Genomic DNA, 23,245 nt, shown 5'->3' on the forward strand with positions numbered 1-23,245 from the left:
TATAACTCATTATCAAATGTGGTAAAGTTCAAATTCTTACCACGAAATGTTTTTTGTACATCCCTGCTTCGTCTTTTTTTTTATTTTTTATTTTTCCCTTCCTTTGGCATCCTCTTTATTTTTATATAAATTTGCAGCAAATTGTAGATGATAAGATCATTATAATAATCCCTGTAATTTATGTAGGTCCTACAGGTTCTAAGCATTCTAAATTTACCCCACAGTGAACTCTGGCGGCTGTCTGGAGGTCTATTACATTCTAATCAACAAGACTAGAAACTAGGAGATCGAACTTAGGTGGCAAAGTAATCCTGTGTATGGTAGCCGCCTGGCAGTGCTGCTAACGGTGCTTTTAAGCGAGGAATAAAAATAAAATGAACTATATTTATTTCCGTTCAATCAGTCTTCGTGGTTAGCCATTCCATGTAAATTTAACGGGAGTAAAGCATTGACCGATAATAAAAAAACATTCCTTATTAAACCGCTGAATATTTCTGTAGCTTTGATAAAATACACTAGATAAGAGCAAAAATCGATTTTACTTAAAATCTTCAAGAAAAATTGTTTGTTGGTTCAATCATCGAAGAACAGGTTCTACTGTAGAATCCGTTGAACGATACGACACGTGTACTCACCATTGAATTGCTTGGATTTTGATTCAAAAGTATTGCCACGCCGTTAGTGGCGCACTATAGAGGCGGCCTACTGAACTATATTTCGTGGCCGCACATTGCGCTACAAACGAGTCATATATATTGCTCCGTGGTACCACCCAAAAAGTATACTATACTCTATCATAATACCATTCTGCCGTGATCTCGCCGTTGTGCAAGTTACACTCGAGAATTGTTGATCGTTCGCATTCTTGATATACCTGTAGGGTGCGTTCTGAACCATCTGCCAGCGCTCAAAAATCTCTAGGACAGAAGCAGAGGTTCTCATAAACTCGACAGCTTAGAACGCACTCACATATCGAGGCGTTAACTACAGATTTCTTGCATGCGTTCCGAAATTAGCTGGCAGCGCTGAAAACTCCCTAGGACAGAGACAGAGCTACGCACAAACTCGGCAGCACAAAATATATGAGATTGTTGTCAGCACTGGAAGTCAGTATCGGAATGATCGGAACGCACCCTATATATAATAGATAGCTGACACCAACTAAAAAAAGTGTGTTCAAAGCACGTTCAAAATTATTTCTGATATGCACAACTTTACCTCCCATTCAATGGTGGCCACCGCTATTGTGTTTACAGTCTCGCAAGTATTTTTGATCTAAGTATTTGTACAGGAAACGTCGTAATGCCGCAGCATTACTGCATGCGTATATTCAAGTGAGCGTATGCTCATGCGTGTATTCAAGAGACCACACAACTTAACAACTTTATACCAGTAGTTTAGTAGCCACTATTCTGGACAGATTCTGTGTAAGATAAGTTTGCAAAGTGAAGAGAGTTTTTTCCCTCATTATTATGTGTGATTATAATAGATATGATGCTCTTGAATCGAAATGTGGTAATAAAAAATATGTACCATGTATACTTTTCATGTAATGTTTTTTTTAATTAAACTCTATTTTCTATAATCAAACACTAATGATAGCAACAATATTTATGAAAAATAAGTTATAAAGTTCAAAAGTTTAAACATTAAAATTGTTAGAAAATCTATATACTAGTACAATAAGTTATTTTGTAGTTGTCTCATTTCGTCAATACGACGTTCAGCGATATCTTTCACTTTCCATCAGTTTGAACTGGTTTTGTAGTATACTATACTATTTAAGTAGATTGTAGGATTGTAAATGCAAAAACAAAATACAACAAATTCTGAATTTTATAGAATATTAATTTCATAGCTTCAGCTGTCGTTCGAGGCAATTCCTGAATGAGAAAGGTGACGCACATAATTGACGAAAATAATAAGACGAATGAGAAAAATTACGAATTGTTTGTGAATTTTGTATTGATTATTCTTATTGCACAATTGTCAACTCATGCCACACCGAAATTTAAGTTCCCCTAATTTTTTCTATGACTATTCAACGATTCAGTAGCAATTTAGGTTGTATATGCCCTAAATAAAAAAATTGAGACAGTATGATAAACACCTCTGCATCATCAAAAGCTTTAAAATTGTTGTTAAACATCCGTTTTTAAATGTTTTTATCCCTTGAACAACAACAAACAATGAAGGTTTTCCAACCTCAAGTTCAGAAACACCCGACGATAGTATATAAGACGTTTGATAACCATTAAAATGATTAGTCTTTCAATGCAATGTACTGACAAACAGCAACATAACATTAATGAACCAAATTTAATAAAATACGATCTTAGTAAATGCATAACGATTATAATTTAAAGTTTTAAAGTATCTCTTGTAGCTTGTTTTGACTTATGTTTTAAGAATTTTAAGATCGTTTCAACTAATCAATATTAATGACAATTCTGTACTTCTGAGTTAATAATAATAAAAAAAAAGAAGCTGTCATTGTCCTTTTAGCGATAAAAAGAGAATAATATTTACTTGTACATCAAGCATTAGTAAAAAATCGGCAGTGAATAATCTACATTGGGCAACAAATTTTATATATCTGTGAGAAGCATGGAAAGAATGCATCAACTATAAATTTACATGTGCAAATTTTAGCTTTACAGTGCATAATTGCAATATAGGTATGTGTTGTAAAACAAAATCACCACAGTTATATATATAAATTTAAATAAAACGAAATATGTACACAGTACAAAATTACCTACTAATATACGTAATTCGCAATGTGAAGAATATTTGACACTCTTCTGCTCAATTTAACATGGTATAGGGGGGACCCTATTGTACCTTGGACATATGCTTTTATACTCAAAATTAATACGTGTTTCACTTAATAACAACGATAAGTAAGTTTCAAACGTCAAATAACACGCGTGCGACTGCTTAAAGGAAGGCTTCACAATGCTCAAGCGAGATAATTTTACGGGAAATATAGAGGAAAGCTTTGTAAAAATAAAGGGGTATATTTCTTCTTAGTACTGACTAAATAGAGCAAAATTAGAAACACACTATGGTGTCCGCTATTTTGGTTTGGTAGCAATTCGCAATATTGTATTTTTAATCTAAAAATTCTGTGGATTGTTTTAATGTATTGTGACATGGTGTTGTACCATGGACATGTTCCAGGTACAATGTGTCTATTATTTCTGATTACTAATTGTTCTCCGATTGGGGAAGTTTTAAGATGATTATAGAGACGTGATGTAAAGTTTACTTATGAGAAACTTATTGTTAGTATGTTTGTTATGGTTGTTATACTTGTCGTGATTATAGAGTGGATGTGCTAGTGACCAAGCCATAGGCTCGACCTAGAGCATATACACTCTAAGAATTAGGTGGTCGGCCACTTTTTTTTACCTCTGGTTGGAAATTAGTGTAGACTTCGTAACCATGAAACTTCTCATCTTACTTAGAAATTTTCCATCGCGATTCATTCCCTTTTGTAAGTTATTGTGGTAATCACACATCTTGTGAAGCAATTGATTCTTCTAACAAGTGTACAGCTAATTTATTTCTGTGGTAAAATATCTGTGGCTGGCAACTAATACATTTACCTTACATCACAATTCCCGAAATTTTCATTATTTTAAATACTTTACGATAATATTATGTTAGTATACATATATCACAGTTATTATTATCAATACAACTTGTTCATAATTTACCAACAACATGTGTTTTGATGTGATCACCAGATATTAAATAGGTAGGTACATACTACCGAGGAAAACATAGTCGCATGATTAAAAAACAAATTTTTTTGTGTCCTGACAGTATCTAACCAATCGCAGTGGTGCATTAAGCAGATACAGCGTGTGTTATTCAATAGACGTAACTTAGATGCTACTGCTGCCAACCTTGTTTATGCCCTGCTAAAATTAGGTGCGTCAGATTGGACTTTACCTGGGTGTACCTTGAGTCCTAATCTACTTTTCTAGAAAAGACCCAAAAAACGTATAAATCGTAATATGTAATTAATGTTCCAAATTTATAACATGCCTAAGGCCCGAGAGAATAACATTCAATTCGGTTAGCATTATCATCTGCACAGCCTGATTTCTAAATAAATCGAAACCGAAAATAGATCCAAGGTATAACAGGTTCCCTTGTAACAGGCAATAATAATAGTAATAATAATGATAATAATAATACTTAAATTGTCGTTAAAAAATCTACTATTCATTACTTCGGTAGTACTATTAATAAATGTTAAATATCTGAGAAACAATTAGTATAGTTCAACAGTCACCGTCTCCTTTCTCATTTTTTCGAACTTCACTTTTCGTCGATTCATTCACCAGATCTTCACCCTCTGTCACATGTGAGTCATTCAAACTGAATATATCTTTGCTACAACATGCTTTGCACGTAGTACTAAAACTTGATTGTTTCTCCGTTGTTTCCTCATTTCCGGCTTTGCCCTTAACTTTTGCTAGTTCATTACTGCTTACAGTGTGAGCAGATGTACTCAAGGCTGGTTTTTGTGACCCACTGTCAATGTAGTTCTAGAACAAAAGACAGAATAATCCTTGCAAGTAATTCCAAATGATGAGAAAAAATTCTATGCTTATCATGAATCAGAATTAGATGCAAATATTTGTCATAATATCTGTAACTTCGTGGAAACAAGCAATATGTTAGTTTGAGACCCGAAGATAATCTATATCAATTTTTCAATTCAATGAAAGGTGAAAAAATTTTTAGTAAGTACACTGGCATGATTGAATAGGTCTTTGTACCTGCACAATGACTTTTACAGGTTCCCGCTGCTCAACCATGTGTTTTTGTTGTGTGTGACTCTGATTTGTGATTGATTTTCCTAAAGACATCCCGAATGGACCAAACCAGACACGAAAATCACCGCCAAATATAGAAAAAGGCAGCAGGATGATAGATATAACAATACCAGCATAAAGGAGAATTGTGACGATCCATCTCAATCCAAAGCTCAAGTCCTCTGTAATCAAATAACGAAATTTCTTTCAATTATAATACACATTGGAAAAAAGAATTGGACCATTTATTGTTTGGTGCTTACTGGTGGAATTGTGAATGACAAGATTGATTACAGATCCAAATCGCGCAATTGGTTGTAACATCAGTCGATCTGCAAACTGGACGAGTACATCCACTGGAGTGACTTCGTGATAGGGATCGTAATTGATAGTTTTGTAATACTCAAGGCATTGATCCGTTCCTGAAAATGCTATGTATTTAATGATAAAGAAAGAAATGGGTATGAAACATAGAATATATTTCTCACCATCGAAGTAACCCGTGATTCTGTCCCAAATACCCATTTTTTCTGGGTCGCACTGGATGGGTGGTTGTTTATGTATTCTTACTGCTGTGAAGTGTTTAATTTCAGCTTCCTGAGTGTCGAGAAGGAAAAACAATGATTAAGCTCTCAGATGCTAAGAAACTTTACGGAATTTAACATTACATACAGCATCCATAAGATGGATACCAGGATATATTTAGTTTAAATTAATTTTTTTGTAATTTAATTAACACTTGCATCAATTATCCGAATTCAATGCACGAATTTCACACAAAGCTGGTTTTGAATCTTCTTTACATACCTTCAAAAGCTGTGACCACATCATAATATAGCTGATCAGAAAGACAATTGCAATAAAGGTAATGATAACTTTCCCAGTACTCCAGTTTGTAAGTTTGATGAATAGGAGTATTGCTGAAGATGCAAACACTGTTGTGAAGATCTTTTCCTGCGTTACAATAAGTATAATATGGTCAATTTAACACGAACACAAAATTGAATTGAAGATGATTTGTGCATATGTAACACAATTGGATATTTTAGTGAAGGATATTATTTTATTTTTTTCTCATGTAAAATTAAAAGTAAACGGAACATTTTAATACGTACATGTTGACGATAGGTGACAAGTAACTGGTCAATTACCGAAAGAACCTCAGTGAATACATTACTAGTTGACTTAATAATGTCAGTAAAGATAGCATCGACTTGACGCATTGTAATTTTCCCATTGCCATATTCTTGGATTTTTTGAATTTGTTCTTTGGTTCCAGATAGAAATATGGAACCACTCAGCAGCTCCCCATTTTCCTAAATATATTAATTGTTTTAAAACATATTTCTACGTACTTCACTTATTTACTTCAAACAAGATTTATAAACAATTATAACATATACCTTAAACTTAACATTTGAAAGCAACAGATTAATAAGTCGCTTGGCAAAGAGTCCATCAAGTTCAATCTTCTCAAGGGTATCTTTGCACTGTTTCAAGTCTCGCTGACATTGATCGTCGTTGATAAAATTTTTTTCAGTTCTGAACAGCATTTCAGCCACTGCAATTAGTTGAGATTTCAATTCAGAAGGCAACAATTCTTAAATCTTTGAAAATTGAAAACTGACCGTGGAAACTGAACCACTTGCCCGCTGGCCATCTTTTTGTTTGCTCTATCGTAATCAAACGAGTATGGATCCACGAAATATGTGTCTTTTCTGAAAAATATTAATAGGTTATCTAAGTTTTACGATAAACAATCTATCAAGAAAAACTTCAACTTTTATCTAACTTTTGCATGTAGATAAATTCAATGCAAACTTTTAAGGTTATGTGTGGGATGCTATTCGTGGAGTGATACATTAATTATCACATGACATAATACACTGATACTTAAATCAACAGAAACCGTTTTTGTGTACCTGGTCGAATATGTACCTAAGATGTAACGCAAACGAACTTACTTGTCTTCGTTGTGCCTGGTCATAGACACCGGGTCTTCGGCTTCATTCTCTTCGCATGTCACGATTTTCCACGTTAGCAGAAAAATAGAAAGATATAAACCGAGATTCCTCATATTAACTCAATACAAATGTTACTGCAGACGGTAAAATGTAATACGACAAATGATAAACCGTACAAGAGGAGTTAACTACTAGTCAATTCTCTACTGCTAGTATCGGGTAACTTTTTCCAAATGTCTGTTGCAATGCCGCAATAGTAAGATCACAATAGCACGCACTGGCAGTACTGGCACGCAGTGAACTACGAAGGATGTTGGAATTGGACGAAACGGCTGATGTTGATATTCCGATGGACCCACGCGGAACCACTGAACGTTGACTAAAGGCTGACGCCCACTACACCGCGGCGGACCGCGGCGCAGTTACTGTGAGATGCGCCCACTATAGTCGCGCGACCACCCGCCGATACTGTTTCTACGAAAAAGAGATATTAATCAATTATCTGATGACCACCATTTGTCTCAGTCGTCATGTGCACACAATAAATAATCATGCATATTTGCCACTACTTCTTGATTACTCATTATGGATAGCTCAGATGAAGAAGTTTTTAACACGAAAAAAAATTACTAACAATTGTCCATCATAAATTCGATAAAAAGGAAAAAAGGATTAAAAATCAAATGTGCCCGATCTTCCACTCAACCGACAATGCTCATCTTTCGCCAGAATTTTTGTTTCTACCTAAACTAACTATTTCGGGTGTGGCCCGTTGGAAAATCGAAAATTTTTTTATTTTGAAACACCCTATTATATATATAATATATGTATAGTAAAAATGAAATAAATTTTAGCTCAAAATATACTCTCTCATTTTTTATGCATAAAGATTAATACGCAAAATAAAAAACAGTCTTCACGAAATCAGCATCATACCCGAACAATAAAAAAAAAAAAAAATTTTTCACACAAAATAATCCGTTGATCATAACTTGTTGTTCTAAAACTCACATTTACTTCAATTTCCTTGAAAATGAAGTAATTACTTACGTAACATTTATTTAATATCCGTAGGATTTATTTAAGATGTAAAAATGAATACATTTATTATTCGCAAAAACAGTGGAGAGAATGAAAAGAATCCTTGTAATGGGAAATCTGCCGGGGGCGTGGCTTCTCCTTGCGGCAGAAGCAGTAACTATTCTAAAACGCATTTTTAAATCAGCTTTCGTGTTCTTATGTGAAAGCGTGTATTTATTTACAGTTATTAAACTCGAATTTTCAAAAAAAATTCAATAAAATATGAAAATTTCAATACAAGAAATTTGTGAGTTTGCAAATACTCAGCCTAGTCATAAAAATTTTATTGGTGGTGAAGATATACTTGATGCGGGACATCTAATGAAATGTGGCCTACAGCAATCAGATACTAGTTGTGATAATGAGTATAAAATAATTGCATTCTGTCTCCAAATTTCTCGTTTAAAAGATCCACCGCATGAAATTGTGGGTGCAATATCGCAACATTGGCTGCAATGAAAAATAAAATTTAATGTTTATTGTTTTTTATTTTTTCTGACAAATATTACACTACAAAAAATTTCATTTCATATTGATGATAAACAAATAATTATGAAATGAAATTCTATAGGTAATTACTTACGTGTTGGTATGAAGTCATTTTTGGTGAAATGTAATGAAAACACTTTTTTTGACTGTGTAACCTCATTCCCAATTTTCAATGCTTTTATCCAAGCTAATCGACGATCAATTACTTCATCTTCACCAAATTTATTTTTGATTACTACAAAACTAGAATTTGCCGAAGGAAAATATAAAATAGTGTCCGGTGTCACGCTGAAAAGGTATCCCCGAGCAGGTGGAATAGAGACGTCGTATACCAGTCGTAAACATCAAGATCAAAGACGTTAATATTTTCGCTCCGTGGTAAGATAGCATTTCTTTTCTTTCTACAGCAAAACCGTACCTATCCTTATTGACTGCCCCGAGCCCTAACAATAAGTTAATATAATCCGAATAATATGTGGGGTCGTGGTGTTTCTAGGTTGAACCTGCTTTTTCTTTGAACTTTTGAGACATGGTAAATTGTTGAGGAATAATCGATTTCATGAAACAAAATTATTGTTTCTGAGGCAGTATCAATTATTTTTTATATTGAGTATTCCGTGAGTGGCAACATGATGATTTGATTTTTTTTAATTAAGTATGCACACAAACGTTAACCGAAGAATTACAAGAGAACTAATCGTAAGATCCCAGGCATCAAGATCCTATGCTACCAGGGTGATACGGCATGGTGCTCGGTGTGCAGGCGGGAGTTGGTCGACAGAGCTTGCTAGACAAAGAAAGGATGTATAGACTAAACTACGTCTCTCTCTCGTGGCCGTTTCAACCTATATTTTATGGCGATAGTCACGTTTCGAAGGAAAATAGCACCTCGCGATTGTCGCCAGATTATGCGCTTGGTGTTTCCGTCGCAGCAATTGCGGGTAGCTTTGTCATATTAGGTGTCATACTCTTTGTTAGGTGTATGCAGTACCATGGTAGTGGTCGTGAGTCAAACTTTGAAAAGGGCTTTAAACTCTGATTCGACTTCGATTGAAACGTGATATAAACAATTAACGCGCTCCAACACGTTGGAAGACACTATTATTTGTAAACTGAGCTACATAATCAGGCAAATTACAATGTCTTATTCGTTTTTAGGGTTCCGTACCTCACAATGAAAAAACGAAACCCTTATAGAAACACTTTGTTGTCCGTATTTTTTCTCGGGAACGGGTAGAGGTGTCAAATTCAAATTAATAAGAAATTCTAAGGTCTACGGTCCCTTGCTATTGGTTGTATCTACAACAAATACTTAGACATGCAGTGAATATTTACAATCTGAATGGGTGTCCGTAGAAACAATTCAGTGGATGCATTCCGAGAGCAGCTTCCAGTACTAACAACCTTTTAGCTCTTGCGGTGCCAAGTTCGTGAGTAGCTCTGGCGCTGTACTAGGGGGCTTTAGCGCTGCAAATTAGTTTTAAAACGCATCAGGTACGAATTTAAAATTTAGCTCGAATGTACTGAAACGGATTCCGCAAAAGCGTTGCCAGTTAGCGTGATTTTCGGAGCAAAATATTTTTCAGCTCAGAATCGATTTGTATGCCCCTTTCTAGACTAATTGGACCCTTAGGAGTGCGAACACGAGGTGTGGAACAGCAAACTACCAACAGTTGAGTATATACAAAGAAAGAAAATTGATTGTTTATTCATTTTAATACAGGTTACATAAAATTGAGACTATATTATGCAGTATCATACATCATATATCGTATCCTGACAAAGTTATGTGTCCTGATTTAAAGACCTAAGAAGGTAATTGTCGGCGATTATCTTTTTTGATAGGGAGAGAAAGAACGAAGCTTCTTAAAACTTGGAGTGTATTTTAAGACGCACGTGAAACGTACAAGCAAATATTTTTATAACACAACTGTGGCAGAACGGCGGCGTTATTAGCTGACCCGATAACTGAAAAATATATCTTTAGTCAACGGCTAACCATCGAAGGGCCTAGCCGCTTGAGTCTGGAATCGGCAGGAAAGATAACGTGCGTATTTCTTGTCTGAAATGTGAAAGCTAAAATCATTATACATCATACATCATACATCATACATCATACATCATACATCATACATCATACATCATACATCATCATACCTAGTATTACAGTTCGAAACCAAAGTTTGAATTTTCGGATGTTCGGAAAGTGACGTCACCAATCTAAAATCGGCTAGCCGAGTTCCTCAGTCTGGTAACAACCGCGCAGTAGAGCGGACGGTTGAGAGTCGCGCTCCGCAAATTTCGAGTACCGGGTCCTCAACCTCCCGGATCCCGCGCTTCGGGTCCGCTACGCGGTGAAACTCGACTTCCAGGATAAGCGCTCCGTGGTTCCTGGTTCATGTTTACAATAAATTATTTCAATTCGTTTTTCGCGCAACCCCAAATTCGGTAGCTGTCAGTCCGCTAATAAAATTTCTCGACTTCCAGGATAAGCGCCCGTGGTTCCTGGTTCATGTTGACAATAAATTATTTCAATTCGTTTTTCGCGCAACCCCAAATTCGGTAGCTGTCAGTCCGCTAATAAAATTTCTCGACTTCCAGGATAAGCGCCCGTGGTTCCTGGTTCATGTTGACAATAAATTATTTCAATTCGTTTTTCGCGCAACCCCAAATTCGGTAGCTGTCAGTCCGCTAATAAAATTTCTCGACTTCCAGGATAAGCGCCCGTGGTTCCTGGTTCATGTTGACAATAAATTATTTCAATTCGTTTTTCGCGCAACCCCAAATTCGGTAGCTGTCAGTCCGCTAATAAAATTTCTCGACTTCCAGGATAAGCGCCCGTGGTTCCTGGTTCACGTTTACAACAAATTATTTCAATTCGTTTTTCGCGCAACCCCAAATTCGGTAGCTGTCAGTCCGCTAATAAAATTTCTCGACTTCCAGGATAAGCGCTCCGTGGTTCCTGGTTCATGTTTACAATAAATTATTTCAATTCGTTTTTCGCGCAACCCCAAATTCGGTAGCTGTCAGTGCGCTAATAAAATTCCTATAACTTTACAATCTTCTCATAATCTTTTTGGTAAAATATGTCGATAAAAAAATTATATCAAACCTTAGACATTATTTTTGATTTGTTCTCACGCTGAAAATATTTATTAGTATTCGAGGTATAACTCGAGGTGGTTGGCGGTTTTCGTTGGAGGTAGTTAGGGGTGGTTGCGGGTAATCTCGGTGATTCAGGAGGAGGGGGACGAGGATTTGTGCTCGGTGAGTAAAACACTTTTATAATATTTCATGGCAATTGTAGTTATATTTCATCTGAAATATTACAAACTTGTCATTTTTACAATAAATTATTTCAATTCATTTTTCGTGCAAGCACATATTTAGTAGCTATGAATAATCTTGTACAATTTATTATATTATTAATTAATTAATTAATATTCTTATAATATTTGATGGCAATTGTAATTATATTTCATCTGAAATATTACAAACTTGTCACTTTTACAATAAATTATTTCAATTCATTTTTCGTGCAAGCACATATTTAGTAGCTATTGATAATCTTATACAATTTATTATATTATTAATTAATTATTTAATCAATTACTCAATTATATTAATCCTTACACAATATTTCCGATGTGTTCTTGTACTGAAAATATTTATTACTATTCAAGGTATAACCTGAGGTGGTTGAAGGTGGTCGGAGGTGGACGAGGAGGAGGACGAGGAGGACGAGGATTTGTGCTGGGTGAGTAAAACTTTTTTATAATATTTGATGGCAATTGTAATTACATTTCATCTGAAATATTACAAACTTGTCACGTTTACAATAAATTATTTCAATTCATTTTTCGTGCAAGCACATATTCAGTAGCTATTGATAATCTTATACAATTTATTATATTATTAATTAATTATTTAATCAATTACTCAATTACATTAATCCTTACACAATATTTCCGATGTGTTCTTGTACTGAAAATATTTATTACTATTCAAGGTATAACCTGAGGTGGTTGAAGGTGGTCGGAGGTGGACGAGGAGGAGGACGAGGAGGACGAGGATTTGTGCTGGGTGAGTAAAACACTTTTATAATATTTGATGGCAATTGTAATTACATTTCATCTGAAATATTACAAACTTGTCACGTTTACAATAAATTATTTCAATTCATTTTTCGTGCAAGCACATATTCAGTAGCTATGAATAATCTTGTACAATTTATTATATTATTAATTAATTGATTAATTACATTAATCCTTAAACAATATTTTTGATGTGTTCCTATACTAAAATATTCATTACTATTCCAGGTATTACCCGAGGTGGTCGGAGGTGGACGAGGAGGCGGACGAGCTGGACGAGGAGGAGGACGAGGTGGACGAGGAGGAGGTGGGGTGGGTCGTGGGAGAGGACCTCTCCTCTCCTCAGAGGAGGGGAGGGGGCGGGGCAGGGAAGGGGGAGAGGTGGGCGGGGAGGGGGAAGGGAAGGGACGGGAAGGAAAGGGAAGGGATGGGAAGGGGCGGGGCGGGGAGGAGAGGGTGGACGGGAGGGGGGCGGGAGGGCGGGGGGCAGGGAGGGCGGGAGGGAGGGAGGGAGGGAGGGAGGGACGGCGGGCGGGGGGAAGGGAGGGAGTGGAGGACGGATGTCAGTGCAAGCTCATTAGAGTTAATAGAGCAGAACACGCCCGCCCGGCCCTTCCCTCTCCCTCCCTCCCGCCCGCCCTCCCCCCTCCCTCCCTTCCCCGCCGCCCTCCCCACCCCTCCCCGCCCCTTCCCTTCCCGTCCCATCCCTTCCCTTCCCTTCCCCCTTCCCACCCACCTCTCCCCGTTCCCTGCCCCTCCCCCTGCCCTCCTCTGAGGAGAGGAGAGGTCCTCTCCCACGACCCACCCCGCCTCCTCCTCGTCCACCTCGTCCTCCTCCTCGTCCACCTCCTCGTCCACCTCCTCGTCCACCTGGTCCTCCTCCTCGTCCAGCTCGTCCTCCTCCTCGTCCACCTCCGACCACCTCGGGTAATACCTGGAATAGTAATGAATATTTTTAGTATAGGAACACATCAAAAATATTGTGTAAGAATTAATGTAATTAATCAATTAATTAATAATATAATAAATTGTACAAGATTATTCATAGCTACTGAATATGTGCTTGCACGAAAAATGAATTGAAATAATTTATTGTAAACGTGACAAGTTTGTAATATTTCAGATGAAATGTAATTACAATTGCCATTAAATATTATAAGAATATTAATTAATTAATTAATAATATAATAAATTGTATAAGATTATTCATAACTACTGAATATGTGCTTGCACGAAAAATGAATTGAAATAATTTATTGTAAACGTGACAAGTTTGTAATATTTCAGATGAAATATAATTACAATTGCCATGAAATATGATAAAAGTGTTTTACTCACCCAGCAACCTTATCCTGGAAGTCGAGACATTTTATTAGCGGATTGACAGCTACCGAATTTGGGGTTGCGCGAAAATCGAATTGAAATAATTTATTGTAAACATGAACCAGGAACCACGGAGCGCTTATCCTGGAAGTCGAGAAATTTTATTAGCGGACTGACAGCTACCGAATTTGGGGTTGCGCGAAAAACGAATTAAAATAATTTGTTGTAAACGTGAACCAGGAACCACGGGCGCTTATCCTGGAAGTCGAGAAATTTTATTAGCGGACTGACAGCTACCGAATTTGGGGTTGTGCGAAAAACGAATTGAAATAATTTGTTGTAAACGTGAACCAGGAACCACGGGCGCTTATCCTGGAAGTCGAGAAATTTTATTAGCGGACTGACAGCTACCGAATTTGGGGTTGCGCGAAAAACGAATTGAAATAATTTATTGTAAACATGAACCAGGAACCACGGAGCGCTTATCCTGGAAGTCGAGAAATTTTATTAGCGGACTGACAGCTACCGAATTTGGGGTTGCGCGAAAAACGAATTGAAATAATTCATTGTAAACATGAACCAGGAACCACGGAGCGCTTATCCTGGAAGTCGAAAAATTTTATTAGCGGACTGACAGCTACCGAATTTGGGGTTGCGCGAAAAACGAATTGAAATAATTTATTGTAAACATGAACCAGGAACCACGGAGCGCTTATCCTGGAAGTCGAGAAATTTTATTAGCGGACTGACAGCTACCGAATTTGGGGTTGCGCGAAAAACGAATTGAAATAATTTATTGTCAACATGAACCAGGAACCACGGAGCGCTTATCCTGGAAGTCGAGTTTCACCGCGTAGCGGACCCGAAGCGCGGGATCCGGGAGGTTGAGAACCCGGTACTCGAAATACGTAGCGGACCCGAAGCGCGGGATCCGGGAGGTTGAGAACCCGGTACTCGAAATTTGCGGAGCGCGACTCTCAACCGTCCGCTCTACTGCGCGGTTGTTACCAGACTGAGGAACTCGGCTAGCCGATTTTAGATTGGTGACGTCACTTTCCGAACATCCGAAAATTCAAACTTTGGTTTCGAACTGTAATACTAGGTATGATGATGTATGATGTATGATGTATGATGTATAATGATTTTAGCTTTCACATTTCATACAAGAAATACGCACTTTATCTCTCCTGCCGATTCCAGACTCAAGCGGCCAGGCCCTTCGATGGTCAGCCGTTGACTGAAGATATATTCTTCAGTGAACGGCTCGGCTAATAACGCTGCCGTTCTGCGACAGTTGGATGATGAAAAATTTCGCTCGTATCTTTCAAATGTGTGTTAAAATACACTCGAAGTGTTAAGAAACGTCGTTCTTTCTCTCCCTATCACCTTTCTAGGTCTTTAAACCACTACGCAGCGTTAAATACCGTCTCATATACGAAGCATCCGTTTCATCTCGTTCAAAATTAGCGCATCCGTGATGTATTACAGTTACTCTGAATTTTTTTCCATCCGAATACTTTTCGAAAAACAATTCTGCTCCTCTACCCAACGCAAATACTTCACTTGCGACCAGCTAAAACAACGTTTCGATTCTATGCCTATGAAAATTCAAGATCGAGAGAGCAAATGAAAAGTTGTTGGAATAATTATGAATACTAATGTTATGGAATACATCGAGCGCGCGTCGAATAGAATCCCATTTCGAAATGAATAATTCTTCTCTTTTCATATCATAGCTAATCTGGTAATATAGCTAAATAGGATGGTCGGAGGTGTTCGGAAATGTTAGGAGGTAGTCGGCGCTGGCAAAAGGTGATAGGGGGTGGTCGAAAGTGGCCATTGATGGCCGGAGGTGGCAGGGGGAGGTAGGAGGTGTTCGAAAATGGTAGGACATTTCAAAAGTTAAAGTCGACGATGATCCGGTGCATCAATTTTATCGTATATTTGATAAATTATTCCTTAATACATTGAAACATATGTATTTGTAATGAAATATCATGCAATGGGCTGTGTAAACTATAAACTATAATTTCTATCGAATAGCTGCTTTTATGTCAACAGGGCTTTGAGACTCAGTTCAGTTCGTCCTCCTCCTCGTCCACCTCCGACCACCTCCAACAATCGCCAACCACCTCGAACAACCACCGATAACCACCTCGGGTTGTACCTGGAATAGCAATAAATATTTTCAGTACAAGAACACATCAAAAATATTGTGTAAGGATTCATATAATTTTTTTATTGATACACTATGCCAACAATATTATGAGAAAGTTATAAAAAATTATAGAAACTATATTAGCGCATTGACATCTACTGAACTTGGGCTTGCGCGAAAAATGAATTGAAATAATTTATTGTGAAGATGACAAGTTTACAAAATTTTAGATGAAATATAATTACAATTGTCATTAAATATTATAAAAATATTATACTTACCGTGCACAAATCCAACGACCGCCAACCAGCTTAAATCACCTCCTCCTCCTTGTTCTCCCCGTCTTGCTCAACCTCCTCGTCCTCCTCATCCTCTCCCTGAAGTCGAGTTACACCGGGTAACGGACCTGGAGCGCATGAACCACGGAGCGCCCGTCCTGGATGTCAAGTTTCACCAGGTAGTTGACCTTGAGCGCAGAAACTACGGAGCGCGTGTCCCTGAAGTCGAGTTTCACCAGGTAGCGGACCTGGAGCACAGGGACCACGGAGCACTTGTCCCGGAAGTCGAGTTTCACCAGGTAGCGGACCTCGAGCGCAGAAACTACGGCGCGCTTATCCTGGAAGTCTAGTTTCACCAGGTAGCCGACCTGGAGTGCAGAAATTACGGAGCGCGTGTCCTGGAACTCGAGTAGCACCAGAAAGTGGACCCGGAGCGTAGGATCCAGGAGGTAGAGAACCCGGTACTCGAAATCTGCGGAGCGCGATTCTTATACGTCCTCTCTATTGCGCGGTTGTTTCCGGACTGAGGAATTCGGCTATCAGATTTTCGTTGTCTATGATTACTATAGATCGATGACGTCAACAGCAAAAAAATTTTGGGTGACGTCACTTTCTGAACATTCGAACATCCGGACATCCAAATTCTTGTTTCGAACTCTAATACTATGTATGATGTATGATGTATGATATGACATGATGTGTAATGATTTCAGTTTTTACATTTCGGACAAGAAATACGCACTTCATCTTTCCTGCCGATTCCAAACTTAAGCGGCTAGGCCCTTCGATGGTCAGCCTTCGAATGAAGATAAATTCTTCAGTTAACGACTTCTTTTACCGGCGTGGTCAGGTGTTACTTGGTTGATAATACGTGAAACTGCTATTATCCTCAAACCCACCCAGACCCGTCAGACTGTCACGAAAAATGACCCAGGGCTGTGTATCTTTACATATCTTTAGTCAACGCTTGAGACTGAAGTGGGATAGAAGCACGAGGTTCATATCTATGTCGTGTATCTATTCTTCGTTGTAAGTTCCAAGGTTTGCCGCCAAATTGTGTAACTGTTGTATACACACACCACGCGTCAAATCGGACCGTAGTTGGTTTTTGTTGTGTGTACAACATAAGTAGTTTGATTTTGTTCCGAGAATATACTGTTACCGAATATATCGTTTTAACAACGTCATATAATGTCGGTAAGTGGTTTATCACATCGGTATTGTTTTCCTGACGTATTGTTGTGTATGTACTTCTAGACTGTGTTTAACCAAACAAAACCTCAGAACAAACGTTTGTTCCACATGAAATATATCGTTTATTGCATTGTTGAAGATATAATTGTTTATAGTATGTTTGGAAATGACTTGGCAAATTTTTCTGTTTTTTTTTTCACTAAGTCAAAGACCTAAACTCACAAGCACAACTGTTTTTATGCAAATTGCATTGATTATTTATAATAACAGAGTCAGGCAAGTTCCCCGGTGCCTTCCGGGAGACGAGATCAGCTTACATCACCGCCTCACGAAATGGAAGAACCTTTTGAAGATGAAGGCAATTTGCTCGGAGCTGATACAGATAATGAAATGATCGAGGAAGAAGAAGATGGTGAAGAATTATTTGGCGATAACATGGAGGCGTGAGTGGTGTATTGAGACTAAAACATGCTAATGTATGAAACATGTGAGAGTCTTAATTTTCAATTAAATACTCTTCTTCGTATAGTGATTATCGCCCAATGCCTGCCTTGGATCGTTATGATCCAAAAATCGTCGATGACGAAGACTATTCTGAAATATCCCAAGGGGACCGAGCGGCTGCAGAAAGAGAAATGCGCAAGCGAGATCGTGAAGCTGGAATTATCAGAGATGATAGAGATCTCCTTTATGGTAAAATTACATTAATTCATAAGTGAAAGTAGGTGATGATGTGTATAACATCTAAACATACAACTTTATTTTCTATTCTACAACTTATTAGATGAAAGCGATGATGACGAAGTACCCAAACAAAAGCGTCGAATGGCTGAAAAAGCAGCTGCTGGTGAAATTGAAGATTCAGAGGTGCAGAAATTCAACAGAATTATTACTAAATTAATTTCTGATACATTTTTTCTAATGATTAGCATTCAATTTTGATTGTAGATGATCGAATCAATTGAGAATTTAGAAGACACGAAAGGTCACACTATCAAAGAGTGGGTTATGATGTTGGGACCACGTACTGAAATTGCTAACAGATTCAAGAGTTTCCTACGAACACACGTCAATGCCAAAGGACATCACATGTACAAAGAGCGCATACGCCGAATGTGTGAAAGTAATCAGGTAACACGATATATCATACATTTTTTAAAACTGATGATAATCTCTTACAAAGATCACGTAGAGAAGCATATTCTAGCAAGTTCTTATCTTATTACAATATGCCTTTTGGCGATATACAATAATTTTTTATGCTACAGTCTAGTTTTGTTGTGGAGTTCCCTATTCTCGCTGGAAAGGAACATGTGTTGGCATACTTTCTACCCGAAGCTCCTGTGCAAATGTTAGAAATATTTGATGAAGTAGCTAAGGACCTGGTTCTAACTATTTTTCCTAGTTATGAGAGAGTTTCCACTGAAATCCATGTCAGGATATCAGAATTGCCGCTCATTGAAGAATTGCGAACGTTCAGGTAAATATACATGAATTCAGACTTGGGAGAAGTAAATATATAAATTATAATTACATTGCGTTAATCATGTGAAATTGTATAACGACACTTGGTACCAATATCTTCAAGTTGATGTGGTATATTCACATCGTAATTGTAACGTCCAAGTGCCATTGTGTTTCAGAAAGTTACATTTGAACCAGTTGGTGAGGACGTTGGGCGTTGTCACTGCCACAACGGGAGTTTTACCACAGTTGTCAGTTGTTAAATATGATTGTAAAAAGTGTGGATACGTCCTTGGCCCGTTCACGCAAATGCAAAGTCAAGAAGTTGATCCTGGCTCTTGTCCTGAGTGTCAAAGCAGTGGACCCTTCACCGTAATTATGTTGAAAATCATTTACAGTAATTTTTTAGCAGATTTGTATTAAAATTTAGCTGAACATATTTCAATATCACGTTATTCATTGTTTTCAGATTAATATGGAGCAAACGGTTTATCGAAATTATCAAAAGGTAACAATACAAGAGTCTCCAGGTAGAATTCCAGCCGGGAGAATACCTCGCAGTAAGGACTGCATCCTGCTTGCCGATCTCTGTGATCGATGTAAGCCTGGAGATGAAGTTGACGTGACTGCCATTTATAGTAATAATTATGACGGTTCTCTGAATACTGAACAGGTAAATTATACTTTTATGTGCACAAATGTAGCGTGATTACATTGTAAAATGTATATGTCAAAATCTGTGGCTACTAGTTTTACTTAAAATAAATGTCAATTATAAACTCGTTGTATTCTCTTAACAATTTAATGTATTTATTATAGGGCTTTCCTGTATTTTCAACGGTATTGTTAGCCAATCATCTTGTTGTAAAGGATTGCAAAGAAATTGTTCAATCATTAACTGATGAGGATGTTTCCAGTATTTTGGCCTTAAGCAAAGATCATCGGGTAGCTGACCGTATCATAGCTAGTATTGCACCATCCATCTATGGCCACGAATTCATAAAGCGAGCGCTAGCACTTGCTTTATTCGGTGGAGAATCAAAAAATCCTGGTACGCCATATTGAAGAATATGATATACAAGAATTTATTATGTTTCCAAAAGAGTTACATGCTTGATTGATATATTGAAATATTTTTTGCAATTAGGCCAGAAGCACAAAGTGAGAGGTGATATAAACGTTTTACTTTGTGGAGACCCAGGAACAGCGAAATCACAGTTCTTAAAATACACCGAAAAAATTGCACCCAGAGCTGTATTCACAACAGGTCAGGGCGCTTCTGCAGTGGGTCTTACTGCATATGTAAGCCGTTCACACACCACGCGAGAATGGACGTTAGAAGCTGGTGCTTTGGTTCTTGCAGATCAGGGTGTTTGCCTTATAGACGAGTTTGACAAAGTTAGTAAATACGATCTTATGATCGTTCGAAATCAGTGTGAAAAATATTGACGTACATCAATCTTGACTGTATATGTAGATGAACGACCAGGATAGAACATCTATACACGAAGCAATGGAACAGCAAAGTATTTCTATTTCAAAAGCTGGAATCGTCACTTCTCTACAAGCCAGATGCTCTGTTATAGCAGCCTCGAATCCAATTGGTGGACGATACGATGCCAGCATGACTTTTTCAGAAAACGTAAGGTGCATAGTTTCTGCATGAATAAATTTTAAATTTCCTCAGTTCAAATTTAGGCAAGTAATACTGATAGTTCCTGACTGGTAGTACTTTTTGCAAATCTGTTGCCTAAACAATGTTAAGGTACTTAAAAATGTATTGAAGTAGTCCTGATTTTTCAAGGGATACGCCCGATGCTAAAAAAAAAACCAGCTAGGGGATTGAGGCAAACATTAATTTGATATTTTTGAATCTCGTTAATTATAGAGCTGAAAAACAGTAGTATATTTTTTGTCGTAGGTAAAATATTAAGTATAAGAGTTCTTATTCCTGGTAATTTTTGAACATTGTTACAGGTAAATTTGTCGGAGCCGATTCTCTCCCGATTCGATATTCTGTGTGTAGTGCGGGATGAAGTAGATCCAATGCAAGATCGGCATTTGGCTAAGTTCGTTATTGCTTCGCACATTAAACATCATCCTAATAATGCGAATAGAACAGTTCCACCTAGTCTTGAAGAAAATCATACGAATTTGTCCATTCCACAAGATCTCCTGAAGAAATATATTGTGTATGCGAGACAAAACATCCATCCTAAACTTACTAATATGGATCAAGATAAGGTGGCAAAAATGTACAGTCAATTGAGACAGGAGAGTTTAGTGAGTGGCACAACTACTAAGTAAATTTAATCGATAAGATTTTTCTATAATAGACCATTTCACTAGAAACTGTCATGTGTTGAACATAGATGTTAGAGTGGCTGCTCGGTTTGGGCGACATTTTTTCTTGTTTTCTTGTGCTGTGAATTTTGACTCTCTATTTTTATGGCCAGGCAACAGGAAGCCTTCCAATTACGGTTCGTCATATTGAAAGTATGATACGAATGGCAGAAGCAAGTGCTAAAATGCATCTCAGGGATCATGTGCGAGAAGAAGACGTAAATCTTGCTATCAGAATGATGCTTGAGAGCTTCGTAGATACACAGAAATATTCTGTTATGAAATCTATGCGACAAGTGAGTAGCATGATATGTTGTAAAGTCTATGCACATAGACTATTCATGTCGCTATCAAAAACACATCAACTTTGTTACAGACTTTCCAGAAATATCTTTCATACAAAAAAGATCACAGCGAGTTGCTGTATTACATTCTTCGTCAAATAACTTTGGATACATTGACATTCAAGAGAGCGTTCCAAGGTGGACCAGTTACAACCATTGAAATTTCTGAAAAAGATTTAATGGATAAGGTAAATTATTGATTTACAACTGCTACTTTTATACATCCACACGGTTTTTCTTAATATGAATAGTTGTGTTAAATCTTTCGAATTGTCTTTACAGGCTAAGCAGATAGATATTCATAATCTACACCCATTCTACGAGAGCGACATATTCAAATCAAACAACTTCGTTTATGATCCCAAAAGAAAAGTGATAGTACAAACTATGCCTGATGTATCTAATGACTGAAGAAAACGATAACACGAGATCAGTGAAGTGGCGTTAAAGACTACTGTTTCCAGGTGAAAATAAAAACTCATTGTGTGCCTTTTACAACCGTATGTTAAGTGAAGTTTTGTTACTGCCTTAAATCCAGTAATTGTTAAATTCGAGGGATTATTCGAATTCAGTTTCTGTTTATTATAACTGTAAACCTACCGCATGTATTTTGTACATGTGGTAACAAATATGGCTCCTTAAAGCAAGACGTGTCTGATTTGAAAAGACTAGTAATAACTAACTGTCAGTCAAAGTCGAAGAGTTTCAACTGTATGTCGAAGATACGACCAGTAGGTATTTCTTCTTTCTATGGTTTATGTACTAAAATTTTGCGGCAGGACATGCTTGTGCACGGTCTCAAATCACTACGCTCAGCGCTTTAAGAGTAACAACAAAGATTAAAAATAAATTCCGTTCTCTCATAGCTGTTTATCCCACGATGTTCTCGATGTTGTTCTTACTTTCCTGACCGTCCAATTAGTTAGTAAAGGTTCCTACCATTCAATCCGGTGACAAAACGGTTCTGCTTCTCAAAATCGTAAATGAACCACCGTGAAGCCAGTTGTATTTTTTCCGTCTTTCGTGCAATTTTAGAAAACGCTAGAATAAATTTACTTAGATACAATATTCCGTCATCGCAGTCGAAATGGATTAGTTATTCGTCTTCTGACACTCCCTCTCAGCCATTTTCCACTATTATCCCAATAGTTGGTTAAATCTTTGTATCGGTAGTGAGTGGGTACATGCTGGCACATATTGCAGCAATTATAATACCGAATAAGACTTGGCTTTCGGGATGGAGTAGCGTTGGGGATCGATTTGTTGCCGACGTTTCGCGAACATTGCAGCTTAATTTATCAGGACGAGGGGTAACCTGATACTGAGTAAGTGTAATACCGAAAATGAAATTATGACTAAACAAAATTCGTTCCTATAATGCACTTCCCTCCCAGTGCGTGGTTTATACTTCTACTCCCGCTTAAGTGACCTGGGTTGAAAAGTGGCACCTTAGGCCCGCTCCACAGGTATGAAAAACGGCCATATTCATGCCTGTGTTATATAAAACATATTACATTTGTATGTTATGTGATTCGATATTTTTATCCTCTTGTCTTCAACGTATACGTGATACAACAACGATATACAAATAAACTGCAGCCGTGTCCAACTCTTTTCGTTTAGGTTCAGCTCGATGCTCACACCGGCCGCAGTATATCCTCAAGATTTCGAAAATATCGGGC

General features: G+C 37.5%; 2 protein-coding genes across 3 annotated transcripts; one reads left to right on the top strand and one right to left on the bottom strand.

Annotated features, from left to right (window-relative positions):
• Positions 1-1,470: 1,470 nt before the first annotated feature.
• Positions 1,471-7,150, bottom strand: LOC124179909. Of its 2 annotated transcripts, none has more exons than XM_046564778.1 (9): positions 6,797-7,150; positions 6,461-6,550; positions 6,236-6,374; positions 5,948-6,148; positions 5,640-5,786; positions 5,321-5,429; positions 5,096-5,254; positions 4,797-5,014; positions 1,471-4,562 (listed from the first exon to the last, which is right to left on the bottom strand). In XM_046564778.1, the coding sequence occupies exons 1-9, from the start codon at positions 6,907-6,909 to the stop codon at positions 4,296-4,298; spliced, it is 1,443 nt and encodes a 480-aa protein (XP_046420734.1). In that variant the 5' UTR covers positions 6,910-7,150; the 3' UTR covers positions 1,471-4,295. The 2 variants fall into 2 exon arrangements, with proteins under 2 accessions (XP_046420734.1, XP_046420736.1); XM_046564780.1 differs by lacking the exon at positions 6,797-7,150 and adding an exon at positions 6,625-6,672.
• A 10,111-nt stretch (positions 7,151-17,261) lies between these two features.
• Positions 17,262-22,444, top strand: LOC124179599 (DNA replication licensing factor Mcm2). Its single transcript, XM_046564165.1, has 15 exons — positions 17,262-17,415; positions 17,683-17,855; positions 17,942-18,105; positions 18,197-18,279; positions 18,361-18,543; positions 18,681-18,892; positions 19,056-19,248; positions 19,346-19,549; positions 19,696-19,927; positions 20,024-20,274; positions 20,354-20,518; positions 20,854-21,159; positions 21,333-21,515; positions 21,596-21,751; positions 21,846-22,444. The coding sequence occupies exons 1-15, from the start codon at positions 17,410-17,412 to the stop codon at positions 21,972-21,974; spliced, it is 2,640 nt and encodes an 879-aa protein (XP_046420121.1). The 5' UTR covers positions 17,262-17,409; the 3' UTR covers positions 21,975-22,444.
• The last annotated feature ends 801 nt before the right edge of the window (positions 22,445-23,245 follow it).

Source organism: Neodiprion fabricii, chromosome 4 (assembly GCF_021155785.1).
Source record: "Neodiprion fabricii isolate iyNeoFabr1 chromosome 4, iyNeoFabr1.1, whole genome shotgun sequence".
NCBI classification, from domain to species: Eukaryota; Metazoa; Arthropoda; class Insecta; order Hymenoptera; family Diprionidae; genus Neodiprion; species Neodiprion fabricii.